Source organism: Salmo salar, chromosome ssa20 (assembly GCF_905237065.1).
Source record: "Salmo salar chromosome ssa20, Ssal_v3.1, whole genome shotgun sequence".
NCBI lineage: Eukaryota > Metazoa > Chordata > Actinopteri > Salmoniformes > Salmonidae > Salmo > Salmo salar.
This window is the reverse complement of record NC_059461.1, coordinates 37,501,997-37,522,813: the sequence shown is the minus strand read 5'-3', so window position 1 is coordinate 37,522,813 and position 20,817 is coordinate 37,501,997. Positions and strand designations below refer to the sequence as shown.

General features: G+C 41.6%; 1 protein-coding gene across 1 annotated transcript in view; it reads right to left on the bottom strand.

Annotated features, from left to right (window-relative positions):
- Positions 1-2,335: 2,335 nt before the first annotated feature.
- The window catches only part of LOC106580534 (dual specificity testis-specific protein kinase 1), a 47,974-nt gene continuing 29,492 nt past the window's right edge, over positions 2,336-20,817 (bottom strand). The window contains exons 6-9 of the mRNA XM_045703281.1: positions 13,741-13,914; positions 13,429-13,512; positions 13,092-13,178; positions 2,336-3,123 (exon numbers count right to left, since the gene is read on the bottom strand). Coding sequence (XP_045559237.1) covers positions 3,007-3,123; positions 13,092-13,178; positions 13,429-13,512; positions 13,741-13,914 — 462 coding nt within the window. The 3' untranslated portion in view covers positions 2,336-3,006. The remainder of the gene's footprint in view (positions 3,124-13,091; positions 13,179-13,428; positions 13,513-13,740; positions 13,915-20,817) is intronic.

Below are 20,817 nucleotides of genomic sequence, written 5' to 3'. Positions count from 1 at the left end.
TGCACTGCATCAGAGTTTCCCAAACTCAGTCCTGGGGCTCCGCCTGTTTGCTCGTTTTGGTTTTTGCCCTAGCACTACACAGCTGATACAACGCAGCATTACATGATAATCATAATCACTTTGTAAATGAACTATGCTAATGACCAAGCTTCAAAGAGCATAGGGCCAGTCTGAAATCTGATTAGCATGGTCAAGAACACCTGAGGTGGGGAATTGCCCAGGTAACCAGACATGAAAGAAAGCCACTTCTCACCACCAACAAGGTTGTTATAGTTACGATCCTGGACCTAGACCGCCACTGATGATTTAAGATCCGATCCATGGCACACACACACACACAGTCTTACCCTGTACCAGAGAAACAGTTTATTGAAAGAAGTAATTCATCTGTAAAATACATGTACATGTTTCAAATATAACTTTTTATCTTTAAATGCCTATTTATTACAAATGTACTTAGCTTTACAGAGTAATGCCAAATGTAGCAGACAAAGCTGAAATAATGTAAGATCTGCCTTCATATAGTATCACAAAGATTTTGAATTTCTAAAATGTGATATGGCAGGAGGAACATTGTTATTTTGTTTTTTAGAATGGAAATACTTTGAACGCCCAAGCCAAGCTACTTGTCCAAAACTTACTTACATATATGTCTGTAAGCTTCAGTTTAGAATATTTTACATCATTATTTGATATGCTTTTTGAAACAATAGCTCAATAAGAAGAGACTTAAAATAAATAAAATAAAATGTTCAAACAGCAGCGGCCTGTTTTTTTCTACTCTTCAAGTGACACTGTAAACATCAGATTAAGATGATGACACATACTTACTGGCAAATACTGGTTACCTGGCAACAGCATGGAACGTTCTCAGACAGTTGGAATATTTACAGCCACAGGTTCAACACAACATGTCATGAATGACCAGAAATATCAGATTGGGTATTAAATCAAATGTAACAAGTACCCAGTACTGTAGATGCCCGAATATTATTTGTGCATATGTAGATTGCAAAAACAATAAATAAAAATAACAAAAAAATATAGATTATTTAGGACTGATGAGAAAATACGCTAAGGAAAAAATATGACATACTGTACTTTATATAACAACAAGAAAATACAGATCCACTGAGAAAAGATCTCTCGATCAGGTAGACAGAGTTCAGCTGAACATTACTAACTAGCTAATGACGTAACCCAGTGGGCAAAACTGGTTGAAATTACATATTTTCAATCCAGTTTTGCCCACTGGGTATACCTATCCACTGTGCACCCACCGGTATTAGACTGCCTGCCGTCTGTATTGTGCTATCTAGCTGAATAGATGATGATGTCTTTGTTGACTTCCTTGCAAAGCTGTGAACAGCCCTATTCACAGCTCAGCTAACTGAACTGAAGCAATTTCATGTTTGAAAAGAGGTGACATGGAGTGTTGAGCATGATGTCTCTCTAGCATCTAGTGATCCTCCATCACCTCATCCACCATCACATCATCCTCCATCACTATCACCATCCTCCTCCATCACCATCATCCTCCATCACTATCACCATCCTCCATCACTATCACCATCCTCCATCACTATCACCGTCCTCCATCACCGTCCTCCATCACTATCACCGTCCTCCTCCATCACCGTCCTCCTCCATCACCGTCCTCCTCCATCACCGTCCTCCTCCATCACCGTCCTCCTCCATCACCGTCCTCCTCCATCACCGTCCTCCTCCATCACCGTCCTCCTCAATCACCGTCCTCCTCAATCACCGTCCTCCTCAATCACCGTCCTCCTCAATCACCGCCCTCCTCAATCACCGCCCTCCTCAATCACCGCCCTCCTCAATCACCGCCCTCCTCAATCACCATCGTCTTCCATCACCATCCTCCTCCATCACCATCCTCCTCCATCACCATCCTCCTCCATCACCATCCTCCTCCATCACCATCCTCCTCCATCACCATCCTCCTCCATCACCATCCTCCTCCATCACCATCCTCCTCCATCACCATCCTCCTCCATCACTATCACCATCATCTTCCATCACCTCATCCTCCATCACCTCATCCTCCATCACCTCATCCTCCATCACCTCATCCTCCATCACCTCATCCTCCATCACCTCATCCTCCATCACCTCATCCTCCATCACCTCATCCTCCATCACTATCCTCCATCACTATCCTCCATCACCATCGTCTTCCATCACCATTACCATCCTCCTCCATCACCATCCTCCTCCATCACTATCATTCTCCATCACCATCATCCTCCATCACCCATCATCCTCCATCACCATCATCCTCCATCACCATCATCCTCCATCACCATCATCCTCCATCACCATCATCCTCCATCACCATCATCCTCCATCATCATCATCCTCCATCATCATCATCCTCCATCATCATCATCCTCCATCATCATCATCCTCATCATACTCAGTTACATCACGAAACACTGTCATAAACATTAACAACAACAACACAACAAATTTAAACAAAAAAGCAGCATATGATATTAAGATTAAGAAAATATAAGTTAAGGAAAGACATGCCGTTAAACAAAATTATGCCCAACTTCTATCACAAAGTGTGTGAACTGGTCAAAGAAACCTTCCAAAGAAACCCTCTCTTCAAGATACATACGGTCTATTCCATCCATTAATCCACCAGGGTCTCACTTGAAAACTGTGGAGCTACCCCCCGACACATCTGTAGGTGCAGTTTAGGTGCAGTGTAGGCAGGCACAAACAGAGAGGTCAGCCCCTGTAGAGAGGTCATCCTGGTGAAGTGTTGTGCCCCTGCCCCTGTGCAACTGTCTATTGTTGCTTTCCAAATGGTACACTATTCCCTTTATAGTGCAGTACTTTTGACCAGAGCACAAGGCCCTGGTAAAACATAGTACACTATATAAGGAATAAGGTGCCATTTGGGATTGAGCCCATATACAAATCCCAAATCCTCCTCAGGATAGATGGGTGGGTGGGGCTTCGGCCAACCCAGGCAGCTCACCCAGTGGTCAGCTCTGAGTTAGGGGGCGGGTTAGGGGGCGGTTCCAGAGTCTCAGCGATCTCCCCCAGTTCATCCAGCAGTTCTGTGAATGCTGGTCTCCTGAAGGACTCCATCTAAACACACAGAGGAAACATAAGCATCAGTACTTGGCCTTGTTTGAGGTTTAAAAGTAACTGTTCACAAAGTGTCTCAGAGTAGGAGTACGTATTGTCGTGGAAAGAGAGACTGACATTTCTTCAAACAATCATCTTTATTCAATATCGATTAATTATTGCAATAATAAGACTAGTCAGCCCAACACTCTTGACTGTTGGGCTGAGCAGCCTAACCTTTACAAAAAATTGTGTTTCTTATATAGCTGATACCAAGAATGCTAAGTCATGGTTGGTTCCAGCCCTCGCATATAGATTGGGGGCACAATAAGCCACGTTGGGTTCATCTCCTGTGGTCATCTGCCTCTTGTGTTATTTTCCAGATGCAAGGATGATGAGACAATGAGGGTTTTGTTCTGTTCCTCCAGGCTCTCTCTCTGTTACACCCACCACATCTTATCTATGGAATGCCAGCTGCAGGTTTTTAGGCTCCTCTCAGTTCACACAGACATTTAACCTCTCTAGGGTAGGTGGCACCAAATCGTCCCACCTACGTAACAGCCAGTGTAATCCCGTGGCGCGTTATTCAAAAACCTCAAAAATGCAAAAACTTCAATTTTTCAAACATATGACTATTTTACACCATTTTAAAGACAAGACTCTCGTTAACCTGTTAGGGCTAGGGGGCAGTATTGACACGGCTGGATAAAAAAAACATACCCGATTTAATCTGGTTACCACTCCTACCCAGTAACTAGAATATGCATATACTTATTACATATGGATAGAAAACACCCTAAATTTTCTAAAACTGTTTGAATGGTGTCTGTGAGTATAACAGAACTCATTTGGCAGGCAAAACCCTGAGACATTTTCTGACAGGAAGTGGATACCTGATGTGTTGTATTACCTTTAAACCTATCCCATTGAAAAACACAGGGGCTGAGGAATATTTTGGCACTTCCTATTGCTTCCACTAGATGTCACCAGCCTTTACAAAGTGTTTTGAGTCTTCTGGAGGGAGATCTGACCGAACAAGAGCCATGGAACGATGATGGCCCATTAGACACCTGGCGCGCGAGTTCATGTTGGGTACCCTCGTTCCAATACGTTATAAAAGAGTATGCATTCGTCCACCTTGAATATTATTCATGTTCTGGTTAAAAAAGGCCCTAATGATTTATGCTATACAACGTTTGACATGTTTGAACGAACGTAAATATATTTTTTCCCCTCGTTCATGACGAGAAGTCCGGCTGGCTTAGATCATGTGCTAACAAGACGGAGATTTTTGGACAGAAATGATGAGCTTTTTTGAACAAAACTACATTCGTTATGGACCTGTGATACCTGGAAGTGACATCTGATGAAGAGAATCAAAGGTAATGGATTATTTACATAGTATTTTCGATTTTAGATCTCCCCAACATGACGTCTAGTCTGTATCGCAACGCGTATTTTTCTGGGCGCAGTGCTCAGATTATTGCAAAGTGTGATTTCCCAGTAAGGTTATTTTTAAATCTGGCAAGTTTATTGCGTTCAAGAGATGTAAATCTATAATTCTTTAAATGACAATATAATATTTTACCAATGTTTTCTAATTTTAATTATTTAATTTGTGGTGTTGAATTGACTGCCGGTTATTGGAGGGAAACGATTTCCTCAACATCAATGCCATAGTAAAACGCTGTTTTTGGATATAAATATGAACTTGATAGAACTAAAAATGCATGCATTGTCTAACATAATGTCCTAGGAGTGTCATCTGATGGAGATTGTAAAAGGTTAGTGCATCATTTTAGCTGGTTTTATGGTTTTGGTGACCCTGTCTTTGAATTGACAAAACATTACACACAACTCTTGTAAATGTACTGTCCTAACATACTCTAAATTTATGCTTTTGCCGTAAAACCTTTTTGAAATCGTAAAACGTGGTTAGATTAAGGAGATGTTTATCTTTCAAAGGGTGTAAAATAGTTGTATGTTTGAAAAATTTGAATTTTGACATTTATTTGGATTCAAATTTGCCGCTCTTGAAATGCACCTGCTGTTGATGGAGTGCACCACGGGTGGGACGCTAGCGTCCCACCTAGCCCATAGAGGTTAATCTAACCACACTGTCCGATTTCAAAAAGGCTTTACAACGAAAGCAAAACATTAGATTATGTCAGCAGAGTACCCAGCCAGAAATAATCAGACACCCATTTTTCAAGCTAGCATATAATGTCACATAAGCCCAAACCACAGCTAAATGCAGCACTAACCTTTGATGATCTTCATCAGATGACAACCCTAGGACATTATGTTATACAATACATGCATGTTTTGTTCAATCAAGTTCATATTTATATCAAAACCCAGCTTTTTACATTAGCATGTGACTAGCATGTGACTAGCATTCCCACCGAACACTGCCGGTGAATTTACTAAATTACTCACGATAAACGTTCACAAAAAGCATAACAATTAGTTTAAGAATTAGAGATACAGAACTCCTCTATGCACTCGATATGTCCGATTTTAAAATAGCTTTTCGGTGAAAGCACATTTTGCAATATTCTCAGTAGATAGCCCGGCATCACAGGGCTAGCTATTTAGACACCCAGCAAGTTTAGCACTCACCAAAGTCAGATTTACTATAAGAAAAATTGTATTACCTTTGCTGTCTTCGTCAGAATGCACTCCCAGGACTTCTACTTCAATAACAAATGTTGGTTTGGTTCAAAATAATCCATAGTTATATCCAAACAGCGGCGTTTTGTTTGTGCGTTCAAGACACTATCCGAAAGGGTAAATAAGGGTGACGAGCATGGCGCAATTCGTGACAAAAAAAATCTAAATATTCCATTACCGTACTTCGAAGCATGTCAACCGCTGTTTAAAATCAATTTTTATGCCATTTTTCTCATAAAAAAGCGATAATATTCCGACCGGGAATCTGCGTTTAGGTAAACAGACAAAAGAAAATAAAGCATGGGGTCGACTCGGGCACACGCCTAAGCCCATAGTACTCTGATCGGCCACTTGCCAAAAGCGATAATGTGTTTCAGCCAGAGGCTGCCTCGATATCGTTCAGCTTTTTCCCGGGCTCTGAGAGCCTATGGGAGCCGTAGGAAGTGTCACGTTATTGCAAAGATCCTCAGTCTTCAATAAAAAGAGCCAAGATGAAACACAATTTGTCAGACAGGCCACTTCCTGCATGGAATCTTCTCAGGTTTTGGCCTGCCATATGAGTTCTGTTATACTCACAGACACCATTCAAACAGTTTTAGAAACTTTAGGGTGTTTTCTATCCAAAGCCAATAATTATATGCATATTCTAGTTACTGGGCAGGAGTAGTAACCAGATTAAATCAGGTACGTTTTTTATCCGGCCGTGTCAATACTTATCATTGTCAATTTGTATTGCAGCATGAGGTGAAACGGAGACGTAAACCTGAGGATACAAAGGAGAACAAACGACGGAAACAAACCTTCAAATACCATGTACAGCAAGCAGGCCAGAGATTGAATGTGTGCAAGGTCACTTTCATGTCTGTGTTGCAGCTAACCAACAGCCGTCTTCAGGCAAGTGAAAATATGAATTAATGTCTATATGAATATCAATTACAAACATATTGTATTCTTTGTACTAGTTTTTTTAGAACCTGCTAATTGAAATGTAATTGTTTTGGTCAGGTTGTTCAGGAAAAGTTAGGAGTTCAAGCTGAGGCAGGTGAGGTTGCAGGGTCTCCAGATCAGGCTACTGAGGCTAAGTCTTCTTTAGAAGATGGAAGAGGGAAGCATAGCAATAGGTAATGCGCTATGGATTCCAGCCTGGATTATTTCACTATAGCAGTGCTCTAAACAATCTTCTAAACATTAACATAGAGTATCGAATGGATGAACAGCGAATTCTGAAACAAAAATATAAAAATGTTTATTACTTTTAAACAAAATGATGGTAATTAAGCTGTCCAACTACAACCTGAGCATTGAGGACTGAGTGCCGATTACCTTCCCCCTCCCACCGGACGGCACTGGCCTAATTCTCGCCGCCCTACAGGACCCCCCGGCCACAAACGGCAATGGCGTGACCGGGATTTGTACCCCGGTTATAGCGACACAGTTGCACTCTAAGGCAGGTCCCTAGACCATTGAGAGAATACAAGTTCAACAACATCTTGTTGTCTCCTTACAGGCCACATCGTATACATGCTACAGTGAAAGAGGGCATCAAGGAGCACATTTTATCTTTCCCAAGAACCCAGAACCACTACTCTCGGATGACGGGGGATGTACACAGAGAATACCTCAGCCCTGATCTGAATTTGTTGCGAATGTACCGACTCTACAAAGAGAAGAATACCACATCATCTGCAAAATTCTGGGTTTATAGGGACATTTTCAAACAGCAGAGTCTCAATTTCGGCCAGGAGTGACACCTCCTCAACCCAGGAGTGACACCTGTGGCAAATGTGACGCATTCTTCACTAAGATGTCAGCAGCAACATCTGAAGAGGAGAAGAGGAAGATTGCAGTTGAAAGTGAGTTGCACCATCGAAAAGCCGAAAAGGCCTACACACAGCTTCAAAGTGACACTGAGTGGGCTAAACCAATGCTGACTGCCATGTCATTTCTGTGGATCTACAGGGGGTGATGTACACCCCTAATCTGACCCACTCCAATGTCTACTACCAGCGGCAGCTGTCAAATTTTAACCTTTGCATCCAGGAACTTGGAAAAGAAGATCCTGCATACATGTGTGTTTGGCATGAGGGGATTGCACACCGAGGGTCCATTGAGGTAGCAAGCTGCATATTGAAGTGGGTGAAGACAAAATTCACGCCACTCACCAAACCAGAGGTGCGCAAGTTGATCATCTTCAGTGACAGATGCTGTGGGCAGAATAACAACTGGCGGATGCTCAATCTGATGTCGATGCTCGTCTCTATGGGTTACTTTACCCAAGTTGAGCAGAAGTTCATGGTCTCTGGTCATTCTTTTCTTCCTTGTGATCGATCTTTTGCCACCATCGAGAAGAGGCGCAAGGTGTCAGTCCTTCATACACCTGATGATGTTTCAAAGATGATACTTGAAGCACAACCAGCAAAACCATTCAAGGTGATGAGGATGCAATGTGAAGACTTCAGGCACCTTCCAGATTCTGTCCTCAAGCGACCAGCTGGACTACAGATCACCTCAGTGAGGTGGTTAAAAGTCACAGTTATTGGGAAAGGAATCGATCACAAACATTGGCTCATTCTAAGATCCGATGACAGTATATCACAGGTATTGCACAGAGAATAGTTTACTAACATTCATCATCAACATGCAACATGTTGTTCTAACAATAAAATATCCTAGTGCTTGACTGTGAAAGTTGTTTATTGATGTCAGGAACTTAAAATGTTTCTGTTGTAATTTCAGTTGAGGATCCTTGGAATCTGTACGCCAGACAGAGCCACAGTCTATTTGAGGGATGGAAATCGTGGCTGATCTCCAAACCAAAACAAGGAGCTACACCTCAACCTCCCTATTTTGCAAGCCACTACCCTAGAGCATATGAGAGTCCTCTGCCCATCAAAAAAAACAAGTACCAAGATCTGATGACCATGCTCAACTACTTGCCAGCTGCTGCACGCTCTTTTTATAAATCACTGCAGAGTGAATAATTTGATGTTAAACCAAGCTACATAATTAACCGTTTTTTTCTGTGAGTTTATGATCCCCTGAACCTGTATAGTATGTTGAATCTGAATACATTTCAGAAGACATGTCACCCCTATTGTAGGAAATTAAATGAATAGTAGGTGTTTTCTATGTGAATCAATTTGTGTATGATTTCAACCAGCACAATATATTGAATTAATTTAATTTTAAGATGTTGTTCCTAGTGTAGAAAATGTTATGTACAATGTGTTCTGTTGAGAATGATTTTGTGTGTGATCATTTGAACCTTTTTTAAATCTGAATTAATTAAAAACAAATAAGTCATCACATACAGTATGTGAGTATTCATTTGATCTTGATTCCCTTTTTTTATTCATTACAATATACAGTATGTCTCTCTGTCACCACATTTAGCATCAACTCTAAGCAGTTAATACTTATTTACTGCTGTCACCTCAGTACAGGACATTTCTTGCCTTTAGCATGGGTTTAACGCAATTCAAAACTTAATTGCTGATCATAGTGTTAAACGCAAAGAGAATGGTTTTCTGAATGTTTTGTAATATTGACCTTAGGGACCTGCATATTGGCACATCACATTGATCCATATTTGATATGTAGAAGTTGTGCTTATTTTGATTGAATTCTATTTTTGTAGTTATTCTATGGTATGTTCACATTGAGGGCTTCATTTTAAATGAGACTAAGATTTCATGACTCAACTTTTAAGAAAAGTCATCAGTGCTAAATTTGATAGACCACCTTTAAATGAACCTCCATACAAATGAATTAACTACATATTGCATTTAAGTTATTTACATGAAGGGCATCTGCACTTGAAAGTACTTAAAACATCATATCAGGTGTTAAAAAAGGACATCTTACAAGTGTCATGGAAAATGTCACATATACTGTTCTTCCACAAACTGAAATCATCACTGGAGATATACTGTTCTTCCACATTCTAAAAATTAAAATGGCAATAAAAAAAATATTTTTTGAACTAACAAAAAAATATAAATTGTTGTTGGAAGATATGAGTATGGTGAATTATTTGTCAACCATAAAACACCTAATGTGGTACACACAATTAATAATATAAAAATAACTGATTATCTTAAAATGGAAAAATTGTCACATATATGGTTCTTCGTCTGTAGGATTCATTTGTTGTTGAAGTAGAAGTCCTGGGAGTGCATTCTGATGAAGAACAGGAAAGGTAATCCAATGTTTCTTATAGTAATTCTGAGTTTAGTGAGCACCAAACTTGGTGGGTGTCAAATTAACTAGCCTGTGATGACTGAGCTATCTACTCAGAATATTGCAAAATGTGCTTTCGCCGAAAAGCTATTTTAAAATCTGACACTGCGATTGCATAAAGGAGTTCTTGTATTTCGCGCCACGTCTGTCCCTAACAGGTTTTAACTAGGTAAGTCAGTTAATTGAGGACAGACGTTCCGCTAGCAGAACGCCTCGCCTAATATCCAATGGTAGAGCATGGCGCGAAATACAAAAACCTTAAAAATGATATAACTTCAATTTCTCAAACATATGACTATTTTACACCATTTGAAAGATAAGACTCTCGTTAATCCAACCACATTGTCCGATTTCAAAAAGGCTTTACAGCGAAAGCAAAACATTAGATTATGTCAGGAGAGTACCCAGCCAAAAATAGTCACACAGCCATTTTCAAAGCAAGCATATATGTCACAGAAACCCAAACCACAGCTAAATGCAGCACTAACCTTTGATGATCTTCATCAGATGACACTCCTAGGACACGCTACCTGCCATCTAAAACAATTTCTATGTGTATTTACAATCACTTTCTCCAAACGGATTACTCAGTTACCTAGCTCTTATCAATAGCTCGTATCCATGTATAAACTACAGTGCATGGAGAATGCTGTTATTTCTATTGGAAAAAATAAACTAGATGCTTTTTCCACTTGGAACCGGCAGGTTCGCTCGACCAAATGAATGGTTTACTCACACGTAATGGTGCTGGATTTATGAGGGAATTAAATCAAGGTCAGAATACAGCTTATCTGTAGACACACCTCCACCACACCTTAATTTCTTAGATCTCCACCTAGAATGAATAGCGGGTTAACCATGAACGTGAGCATGCCATTTTTATGCTTATGTTCAAGGTCAGATTACACATATAGAGAAAAGTGCATAAAAAGGGAATAACATTCCATTTATGCATGCTTCACTCGGGTTGGAACTGGGGCCTTTGTGAATACCCTGGACTACTACTTGTGGCCCTGGACTACTACTTCTGATGGAGGAAGTCTGGCATCACACCAGAGACCAAGATATTTTGACGTTCCATTTCATGTTGTGTTAAAGTGGCAATCTGCAGTTGCTTCATCCATTCTTGGACTTCTGAATTAATTAAATGTACCCATTGATTCTTGAAGAATATAACTTATTGAGCTTAGTTCAACTGTCATACCCCATCAGAACCAAAATATAAGCTTGTTTCACGCTAATGTTTGTAAACATAGTAAATGTAAACAAACACCACAAAGCATTGTTAAAACCTCTCTAGGGTACTAGCGTCCCACCTGGCCAACATCCAGTGAAATTGCAGAGCGAGAAATTCAAAAATACTAATTTGAAATATTTAACATTCTTGAAAATATATGTGTTATACATCAAAATAAAACTTCTTGTTAATCCAGCCGCCGTGTCAGATGCCAAAAAGGCTTTACGGTGAAAGCAAACCATGCGTTTATCTGAGGACTGCGCACCGCATACACACACATGAAAATCCTATTTCAACCAGGCAGGTGAGACACAAAAGTCAGAAATAGCGATATAAAAAATGCCTTACCTTTGATGATCTTCTTCTGTTGGCACTCCAAAAGGTCCCAGTTACATAAAAAATTGTCATTTTGTTCGATAATGTCCTTCTTTATATCCATAAAAACTAAAAGTTTAGCTGGTGCGCTTCAGTCAATAATCCACCCATTTTCCCTCCATCAAAATGCATACAAAATGAATCCCAAACGTTACTAATAAACTTTTCCAAACAAGTCAAACAATGTTTATAATCAAACCTTAGGTATCCTAATACGCAAATAAAGCATCAAATTTAAGACGGAGAATAGTATGTTCATTACCGGAGATAAATAAGAAAGAACTTGCTTTCCTCCACGTGCTTGGAAACGCTACAGCCAAAATGTGAGCCACCTAGAAAAACTACAATTTCTGGGTCATTTTTCCAAAAAACAGCCTGAAACTCTTTCTAAAGACTGTTGACATCTAGTGGAAGCCCTAGGAACTGCAATTTGGGAGGACTTGGGCTTATAATTATAGTACTAGCCATTGAAAACAGTGGTAAGCTGAATTTTTTTAAGGGGGGGATGGTTTGTCCTCGGGGTTTTGCCTGCCATATCAGTTCTGTTATACTCACAGACATCATTTAACAGTTTTAGAAATGTTAGAGTGTTTTCTATCTAAATCCACCAATTATATGCATATCCTAGGTTCTGGTCCTGAGAAACAGGCAGTTTACTTTGGGCACGCTTTTCATCCGATGTGAAAATACTGCCCCCTACCCCAGAGAGGCTAAAACTATCATTTGAATATCGTGGATGGTCATTCCTTGCATCCATAGCTCGGTCAATGAATTTGAGACTGGTTACATTCATCCAGCCCTATTCCTCAGCTTTTTATCAAAACAGGGATGGGGAGGCGGCTTTGTTATTGTTTTAACTACTGATTGCCACTTTAAGTTTACACACAGCTAGCGCTCTCTATTGGTCACCAGGCTGTAAGAAAAAAGTAAACTCACAAACCTTAACATGCTACCAAGTGTATAGAGGGCAACCACGAACTGTACTGTAAAGTATACTGTACTGTAGCTACTCACCAGACTGTAAATTATACTGTATGAACTGTACTGTAAAGTATACTGCATGAACTGTACTGTAAATTATACTGTATGAACTGTACTGTAAAGTATATTTTACTATATCTACTCACCAGACTTTAAATAATACTGCATGAACTGTACTGTAAAGTATACTGTATGAACTGTACTGTAAAGGATACTGTATGAATTGTACTGTAAAGTATACTGTACTATATCTACTCACCAAACTGTAAAGTATACTGTATGTACAGTAAAGTATAGTGTATGGACTATACTGTAAAGTATACTATATGAATTGTACTTTAACATATACTGTATGAACTGTAAACTGTACTGTAAAGTATACTGTACTGTATGTACTCAGACTGTAAAGTATACTGTATGAACTATGCTGTAAAGTATCCTGTATGAACTGTACTTTAAAGTATACTGTACTGTATGTACTCACCAGACAGCAGCTGGCTGCCAGCTCCAACACGCGCTGAGGACACCCGCCCACCAGCTCCCTAAACGCACTCACATCCAGGCCATAGTCCTATCAAACACACACACACACACACACACACACACACACACACACACACACACACACACACGGTTAATAGGGCTGAGCTTTCACACATGGTCCATATGCCAGAGATTTCACACATGGTGCATGCGGCAGAACTTTCACACATGGTACATGGCAGAGATTTCACACAAGTTGCATGGCAGAGCATTCACACATGGTAGAAAACCTGGATCTGTGTAGTCGAATATAACGTAAATACAGAGTAGAGCTTTACCTGGGTTCTTGGTAGAATCTCTGGGTCTGCAGGGATCCTTGCCAGTATTTCACAGAGCATAATTCCAAAGGAAAATACATCCACCTGGTGACAACACAGAACCACATGTCTGTCATACAGAGAGCCAACCAACGATGAGCTGTGTTCCAACTACTAGGATACTAATATATGACAAAGCTCTCTAACTTTCTACCCAAGTATTTTTGACCACATCTCAAACTAAGTGTCCTTGTGGACCTCCTGACCTATGATCAGTTTTGACTCGGGCAAGGTTATTTACTCAAATTTAGGGTCTTGGTGACGTATCCTTACCTTGCGATCGTAGGGTTCCCCACGCAGCATTTCCGGGGCCATCCAGAAGGCAGATCCCACCAGGGAGAGCTTCCTCTCTGGGTCTTTAACCGGCAGCTCCACCACCTCTCTGGCCAGGCCAAAGTCTGTGACCAGGGCCTCCCTGCCCCGCGCCGTCACACGGATCAGACAGTTCTGAAGAGTCAGACATATACAAATCACATCAGTATATACAGTACCAGTCAAAAGTTTTAACACACCTACTCATTCAAGGGTTTATCTTTATTTTGACCATTTCTACATTGTAGAATAATGACACATATGGAATCATGTAGTAACGAAAAAAGTGGTAGGGGTGGTAGGTACAAGGTAGGGGTGGTATACAGAAGATAGCCCTATTTGGTAAAATACCGAGTCCATATTATGGCAAGAACAGCTCAAATAAGCAAAGAAAAACAACAGTCCATCATTACATTAAGACATGAAGGTCAATCAATCTGGAAAATTTCAAGAACTTTGAAAGTTTCTTCAAATGCAGATGCAAAAACCAAGCGTTATGATGAAACTGGCTCTCATTAGGACCGCCACAGGAAAGGAAGACCCAGAGTTACCTCTGCTGCAGAGGATAAGTTCATTAGAGTTACCAGCCTGAGAAATCGGCAATTAACTGCACCTCAGATGGCAGCCCAAATAAATGCTTCACATAGTTTCAGTAACAGACACATCTGAACATCAACTGTTCAGAGGAGATTGCGTGATTCAGGCCTTCATGGTTGAATTGCTGCAAAGGAACCACTACTAAAGGACACCAATAAGAAGAAGAGACTTGCGTTGGCCAAGAAACACGAGCAATGGACATTAGACAGGTGGAAATCTGTCCTTTGGTCTGATTAGTCCAAATGTGATATTTTTGGTTCCAACCACAGTGTCTTTGTTGAACGGAGAGTAGGTGAACAGATGATCTCTGCATGTGTGGTTCCCACCGTGAAGCATGGAGGAGAAGGTGTGATGATGTGGGGGTGCTGTGCTGGTGACACTGTCAGTGATTTATTTATTCAAGGCACACTTAACCAGCATGGTTACCACAGCATTCTGCAGCGATACACCATCCCATCTGGTTTGCGCTTAGTGGGCCTATCATTTGTTTTTCAACAGGACAATGACCCAACACACCTCCAGGCTGTGTAAGGGCTACAATTCTGTCGTTCTGCCCCTGAACAGGCAGTTAACCCACTGTTCCTAGGCCGTCATTGAAAATAAGAATTTGTTCTTAACTGACTTGCCTAGTTATATAAAGGTAAAATAAATAAAATTTGACCAGGAAGGAGAGTGATCGAGTGCTGCATCAGATGACCTAGCCTCCACAATCACCCGAACTCAACCCAATTGAGATGGTTTGGGATGAGTTGGATCGCAGAGTGAAGGGAAAGGAGCCAACAAGTGCTCAGCATATGTGGGAACTCCTCCAAGACTGTTCGAAAAGCATTCCAGGTGAAGCTGGTTGAGAGAATGCCAAGAGTGTGCAAAGTTGTCATTAAGGCAAAGGGTGGCTACATTGAAGAATCTAAATTAGAATCTAGAATCTAAACAGTTTTTTGGTTAATACATGATTATACCCACCACTGCGACCTGTATGCTCTCGTTGGCTGGCCCTCGCTTCATATTCGTCGCTAAACCCACTGGCTCCATCTATAAGAATTTGCTAGGTAAAGCCCCGCCTTATCTCAGCTCACTGGTCACCATAGCAGCACCCACCCGTAGCATGCGCTCCAGCAGGTATATTTCACTGGTCACCCCCAAAGCCAATTCCTAATTTGGCCGCCTTTCCTTCCAGTTCTCTGCTGCCAATGGCGGGAACGAATTGCAAAAATCACTGAAGCTGGAGACTCATATCTCCCTCTCTAACTTTAAGCACCAGCTGTCAGAGCAGCTCACAGATCACTGCACCTGTACATAGCCCATCTGTAAATAGCCCATCCAACTACCTCATCCCCATACTGTTATTTATTTTTTTGCTCCTTTGCACCCCAGTATATCTACTTATACATTCATCTTCTGCACATGTATCACTCCAGTGTTTAATTGCTAAATTGTAATTATTTCGCCACTATGGCCTATTTATTGCCTTACCTCCCTTATCTTACCTCATTTGCACACACTGTATATAGACTTTTTTATTGTGTTATTGACTGTACGTTTGTTTATTCCATGTGTAACTCTGTTGTTTTTTTGTGTCGCACTTTTGCTTTATCTTGGCCAGGTCGCAGTTGTAAATGAGAACTTGTTCTCAACTGGCCTACCTGGTTCAATAAAGGTGAAATAAATAAAAATATCCTAGTGTTATATCATAGTTTTGATGTCTTCACTATTATTCTACAATGTAGAAAATAGTAAAAATAAAGAAAAACCCTGGAATGAGTAGGTGCGTCCAAACTTTTGACTGGTAATTTATACATTTTACAATTAATTCAGTCTACAGTAGTACTGCCACTCTAAGCATTTGTGTTATGACACCTGCTTACCACCAGAGAGCAGTCTAACATTGTTATAGTACAATCACATAGTAGGTGGTTTACTGTAGGTGTGGAGTGAGCACCAGTGGGCTGGATGAGCTCAGTAAGAGCGGGTGAGCTATTCTAGAAGACACAAGGTAGTGGAGAGGTTACATAAGTCGAGCAGGCAGAGAGACAGGCAGGCAGGCTGACAGGTAGAAGCTAAAAGACAACAGTGAAGCTATTGGTGAATGAAGGCATATTTGTCCAAACAATGTCAGGAGGATATGACTCACACAGGACAGAAGCACCCACCTAAAACACTTAATCCCAGGAGAAAAGATGTCAGAAACAGTCCTACATACCAGTAGTCTTTTAAAACATGTTTTACAAAACACTGCCACCTTGTGGGCAGCTTGAGTCAAATGCACATATACTGTACTGTACAGTGTACACTACACTGTAAAATGTAATTAGTTCTGCTAACTACATTTTTTGTGGAAACACGTTGCCTACAGTCTTGAGTAACCCAACTCAAAGTATTGCAGTGTTAAATACTTAAGGTAATGAAGTGACATTGCCACTCATATGTTTCTCTTTTTAAGTTGTAAATACTTAAATTTTGTGAACTTTTTGACACTGTCATGACGTTGGCCTGTGGGTAAGGTTTATGACCCCCCATAAATACCTTTCTCCCTTCCTCTCTCTCTGACCCTACTGAAGGACTTTTAAATAGCCTTTGTTAAATATAGAGAGTCTGGGAACATCAAACAAGTTGGGGGAAAGGAACCATATTTCGGTAAGAGAACCAGTTGGAAATATGCGTTGAAACTTAATGAATATGGATGTCAGTTCGGTTGTCATCTGAGACATTATGACTGATGACAGGACGACATAAACTGTACCTGGGAAAGTATACACCCTCTAGTTATCAGATTCACATGGAATTGTTGTGCAATTTAAATGTTTGATATTGAAACTGTTTGTTAGAAGATTAAATGTAATTTTAGCTTCCAAATGATAGAATTGGGTTTTTATAAGGAAAGAGCCCTGACCAATCAGTGGCCCGCCCCTGTGAAGAGACAGGGGTTATAAACGATGAAACACACCCTTCTCCCCTCGCCACTATAACAGTCAGTGACAAAAAGTAACCAGTCGGTTCCGGGTACATGAGGTCTGCAGCCTCTGCGTTAAAAGGACAGACCTGTCAAGTACAGAACTAAGCCAACCTCAGCGTGAGCTTTGGTTGCGAATGGTATGAACTTTGAACCCTTATTCACTACAGAAGTCATACTTCCTAGCCGTTGAGTTAGCAGCGGCCGCTGTAGGACGTGGGCTAGGAAAGGACGGACGACGTATCCAGTCTAACACACGACGAAGATACTACAACGTATCCATTTTACCACCAGTGACATTCTTCCGAGGACAGGAAGATCTCTGTTGGCCAACACGACCAGCATCTACGACCAACCTACCGAAGCACAGCTCAGAGTAAATATTTATTGCATTTTCCTTTTCCAAATGGGCGGTAATTTAGAATGCATACGATACTGTATTTACGATGGCATAGCTGCTTTCTTCGTTTCTCAGTCTTCCCGCTCTTTCATTCAAGCCCAACCCCCTCTTTGTGTAACAAGCCTCATACAAGTTCCATCCACCAGGGACGTTTTCTGTATGACATAATTTGTATTCTGTGTATATGTAATTCTGTGTGATTAGTTTAGGTATTTGGTAAATAAATAATTAAACCCAATTTTGTATTGCTGATTCAACTTGTTAGCCAGGGTTCGTGAAGATAACCAACAATTTACGATGTTTGGAATGAGATTGACGTGAGGTAAAGAATACGTAATTAAATCAGAAGACACATAGATCAGATATTATGATATTTGAAAGTTATATTAGGAAAATTATAACTTTGTAATCTGAATATTTTCCTTGGTGCCCCGACCTAGTTAATTACAGTTACATGATTAATCAGTTTAATCGCGTAATAATAATTACATAGAGTTATTTGATAAACATGTCTATCCGTTTTAATGATGACAAAGACATGACAACACTAACGATTGATGTTACTAGAATATTTGTTGTAATGAACATACATATGTTCGGTCCCTTCTACTCAGAGTATGTGGGCAGAGTTGAGCGGTTGGTGTTGAGCGGTTGGAAATCCTGTTCATTGCTCATGGACCACTTGGGTGCTCCATATCCTTTCCAACCGCTCCACTAAAAACTCTGCTCTCACAAGGAAAAAAAAAACACCTACCCCAAATTCGCTCCATTCATTAAAATCCCAATTTAACCAACACACATCTTCTTTTGTGACTACCTGAACCTACCATTTGTTTTTGAAGTATTGAAACCAAACGATATGATTTGAATTTAAAGTATTTGAATAAATATGAAAAGGTGAATGTAAGAACCACACATAATTTCAATTAGGCTACATGTCATATTAAACTGCATATAAACACTCTAAATAGGTCCAGAGCCAGACAGGGTGACTAAGAAAGAACGAAAATGTATTATTTAGATAATAGCCTACAAAGAAATACATTGTGAAACATCTGCCAGTGCGAAACAGGCTGATAGGGACATAAAGCAATCAGCATTTAAACAACACTTTGTTGTATTAAATCATTATAAAGTAGTCTATAAATTGGTCATATAGGCCGTGACTTAATTAAGTGATAATGCCCTCGAAGCCGGTGTTTGGAGGATATATTGGCATGGTTGATGGCCGGCAAACCGTGCCAATATATTCTCCAAACACCGGCTTCGAGAGCATTATCACTTTATACAACAGGTTCCCAACATATTCAATTAATGATTGACATATTTTCCTTAAAAACATTATTTTGATAAATGTATTAATAATATGTAATCCTTCCACAAGATATAGTCCAGACACAAATCTAGGTCGGCTGGTCGTTCGTCCTATTGGTTCTTGAGGCTTGCGACTCTGGCTGCGTCGGACACGGACCGGAGGGCGACTCTGGCTGCGTCGGACACGGACCGGAGGGCGACTCTGGCTGCGTCGGACACGGACCGGAGGGCGACTCTGGCTGCGTCGGACACGGACCGGAGGGCGACTCTGGCTGCGTCGGACACGGACCGGAGGGCGACTCTCTCGGTTCCGGACTGTGGGCCGTCTCTGCTGGCTCCGAACTGTGGGCCATCTCTCTATGGGGCACTGTCGCCGGAAGCTCTGGACGGGGCACTGTCGCCGGAAGCTCTGGACGAGGCACTGTCGGAGGACGCTCTGGGCGAGGCACTGTCGCCGGACGCTCTGGGCGAGGCACTGTCGCCGGACGCTCTGGGCGAGGCACTGTCGCCGGACGCTCTGGGCGAGGCACTGTCGCCGGACGCTCTGGAAAGGGCACTGTTGCCGGAAGCTCTGTGAGTGGACTGCGCACTGAAGGCCTGATGCGTCTAGGAAGCGCCAGACTAGGGACACGCACCATAGGGCTAGTGCGAGGAGCAGGAGCAGGACGAGCTGGACTGGGCTGACGCACTGGAGGCCTGGTGTGTGGGGCTGGTAGTGGAGGTATCAGACTGGAGACACGCACCCCAAGGCTAGTGCGAGGAGCGGGAACAGGATACACTGGGCCGTTGGCACCGAGCACACTGGCCTGTGGATGCTCGGCCTCGATGCCGTGCGCATCACCCCATAGCACGGGGCCTGACTAGTACCACGCTGCCTCCGGTAAGCACGGGGAGTTGGCTTAGGGCTCAACCCTGGCCCAGCCAAACTACCCGTGTGCCCCCACAAACATTTTTTGGGGGGCTGCCTCTCAGGCTTCCATGCCAGCAGTGTTCCAGCAAAACACTCCCAGTCCTCTCCAGCCTTCCTCCATGGTCCCTCTCTGGCTAGGATCTCCTCCCAGGTCCATGACTCCCGATAGCTCCTTTCCAGCTCCTTACCCCGCTGCTTGGTCCGTTGGTGGTGGGAAGTTCTGTAACGGCCGTCGAAGGTAGTAGACCAAGGCGCAGCGGGTTGAGTGCTCATCTTAAACTTTTATTGAACACTTAACGAAAAAACAAGAAAACGAATGACAGCTTGACAGTTGCAGGCTCACAACTAGCAATGCAAAACCAACTTCCCACAAAAGACAGGTGAAAAAGGGCTACCTAAGTATGACTCCCAATCAGCAACAACGATGTACAGCTGTTCCTGATTGAGCGCCATACCAGGCCAACACAAAGAAATACACAACATAGAAAAACATAGAAATACAAAAACATAGAACCATACCCAAACCCCGATAACACAAAACAAACACACCCCTGCCACACCCTGACCAAACTACAATAACAAATAACCCCTTATACTGGTCAGGACGTGACATTTAAGCTGTTTTCTAGTGACATAATAATATGCTAATGAAGCACGATTTTGACTGGCATAGAAATGTGCTCTCTCGTTAGGACATGGTTGAGGAGCTAGCCAACAACACAGCTAACACAATAACTTCAATCTGAAGCTGGGAAGACCACAAACTAGATGCACTTCGTTTCGTTTGACCTTTTTTCAATTGACATTTCTTTGTATATATCCATAAAAATGATGTCAGCTGATTCATGATTTCGACTGGCTGAGAAA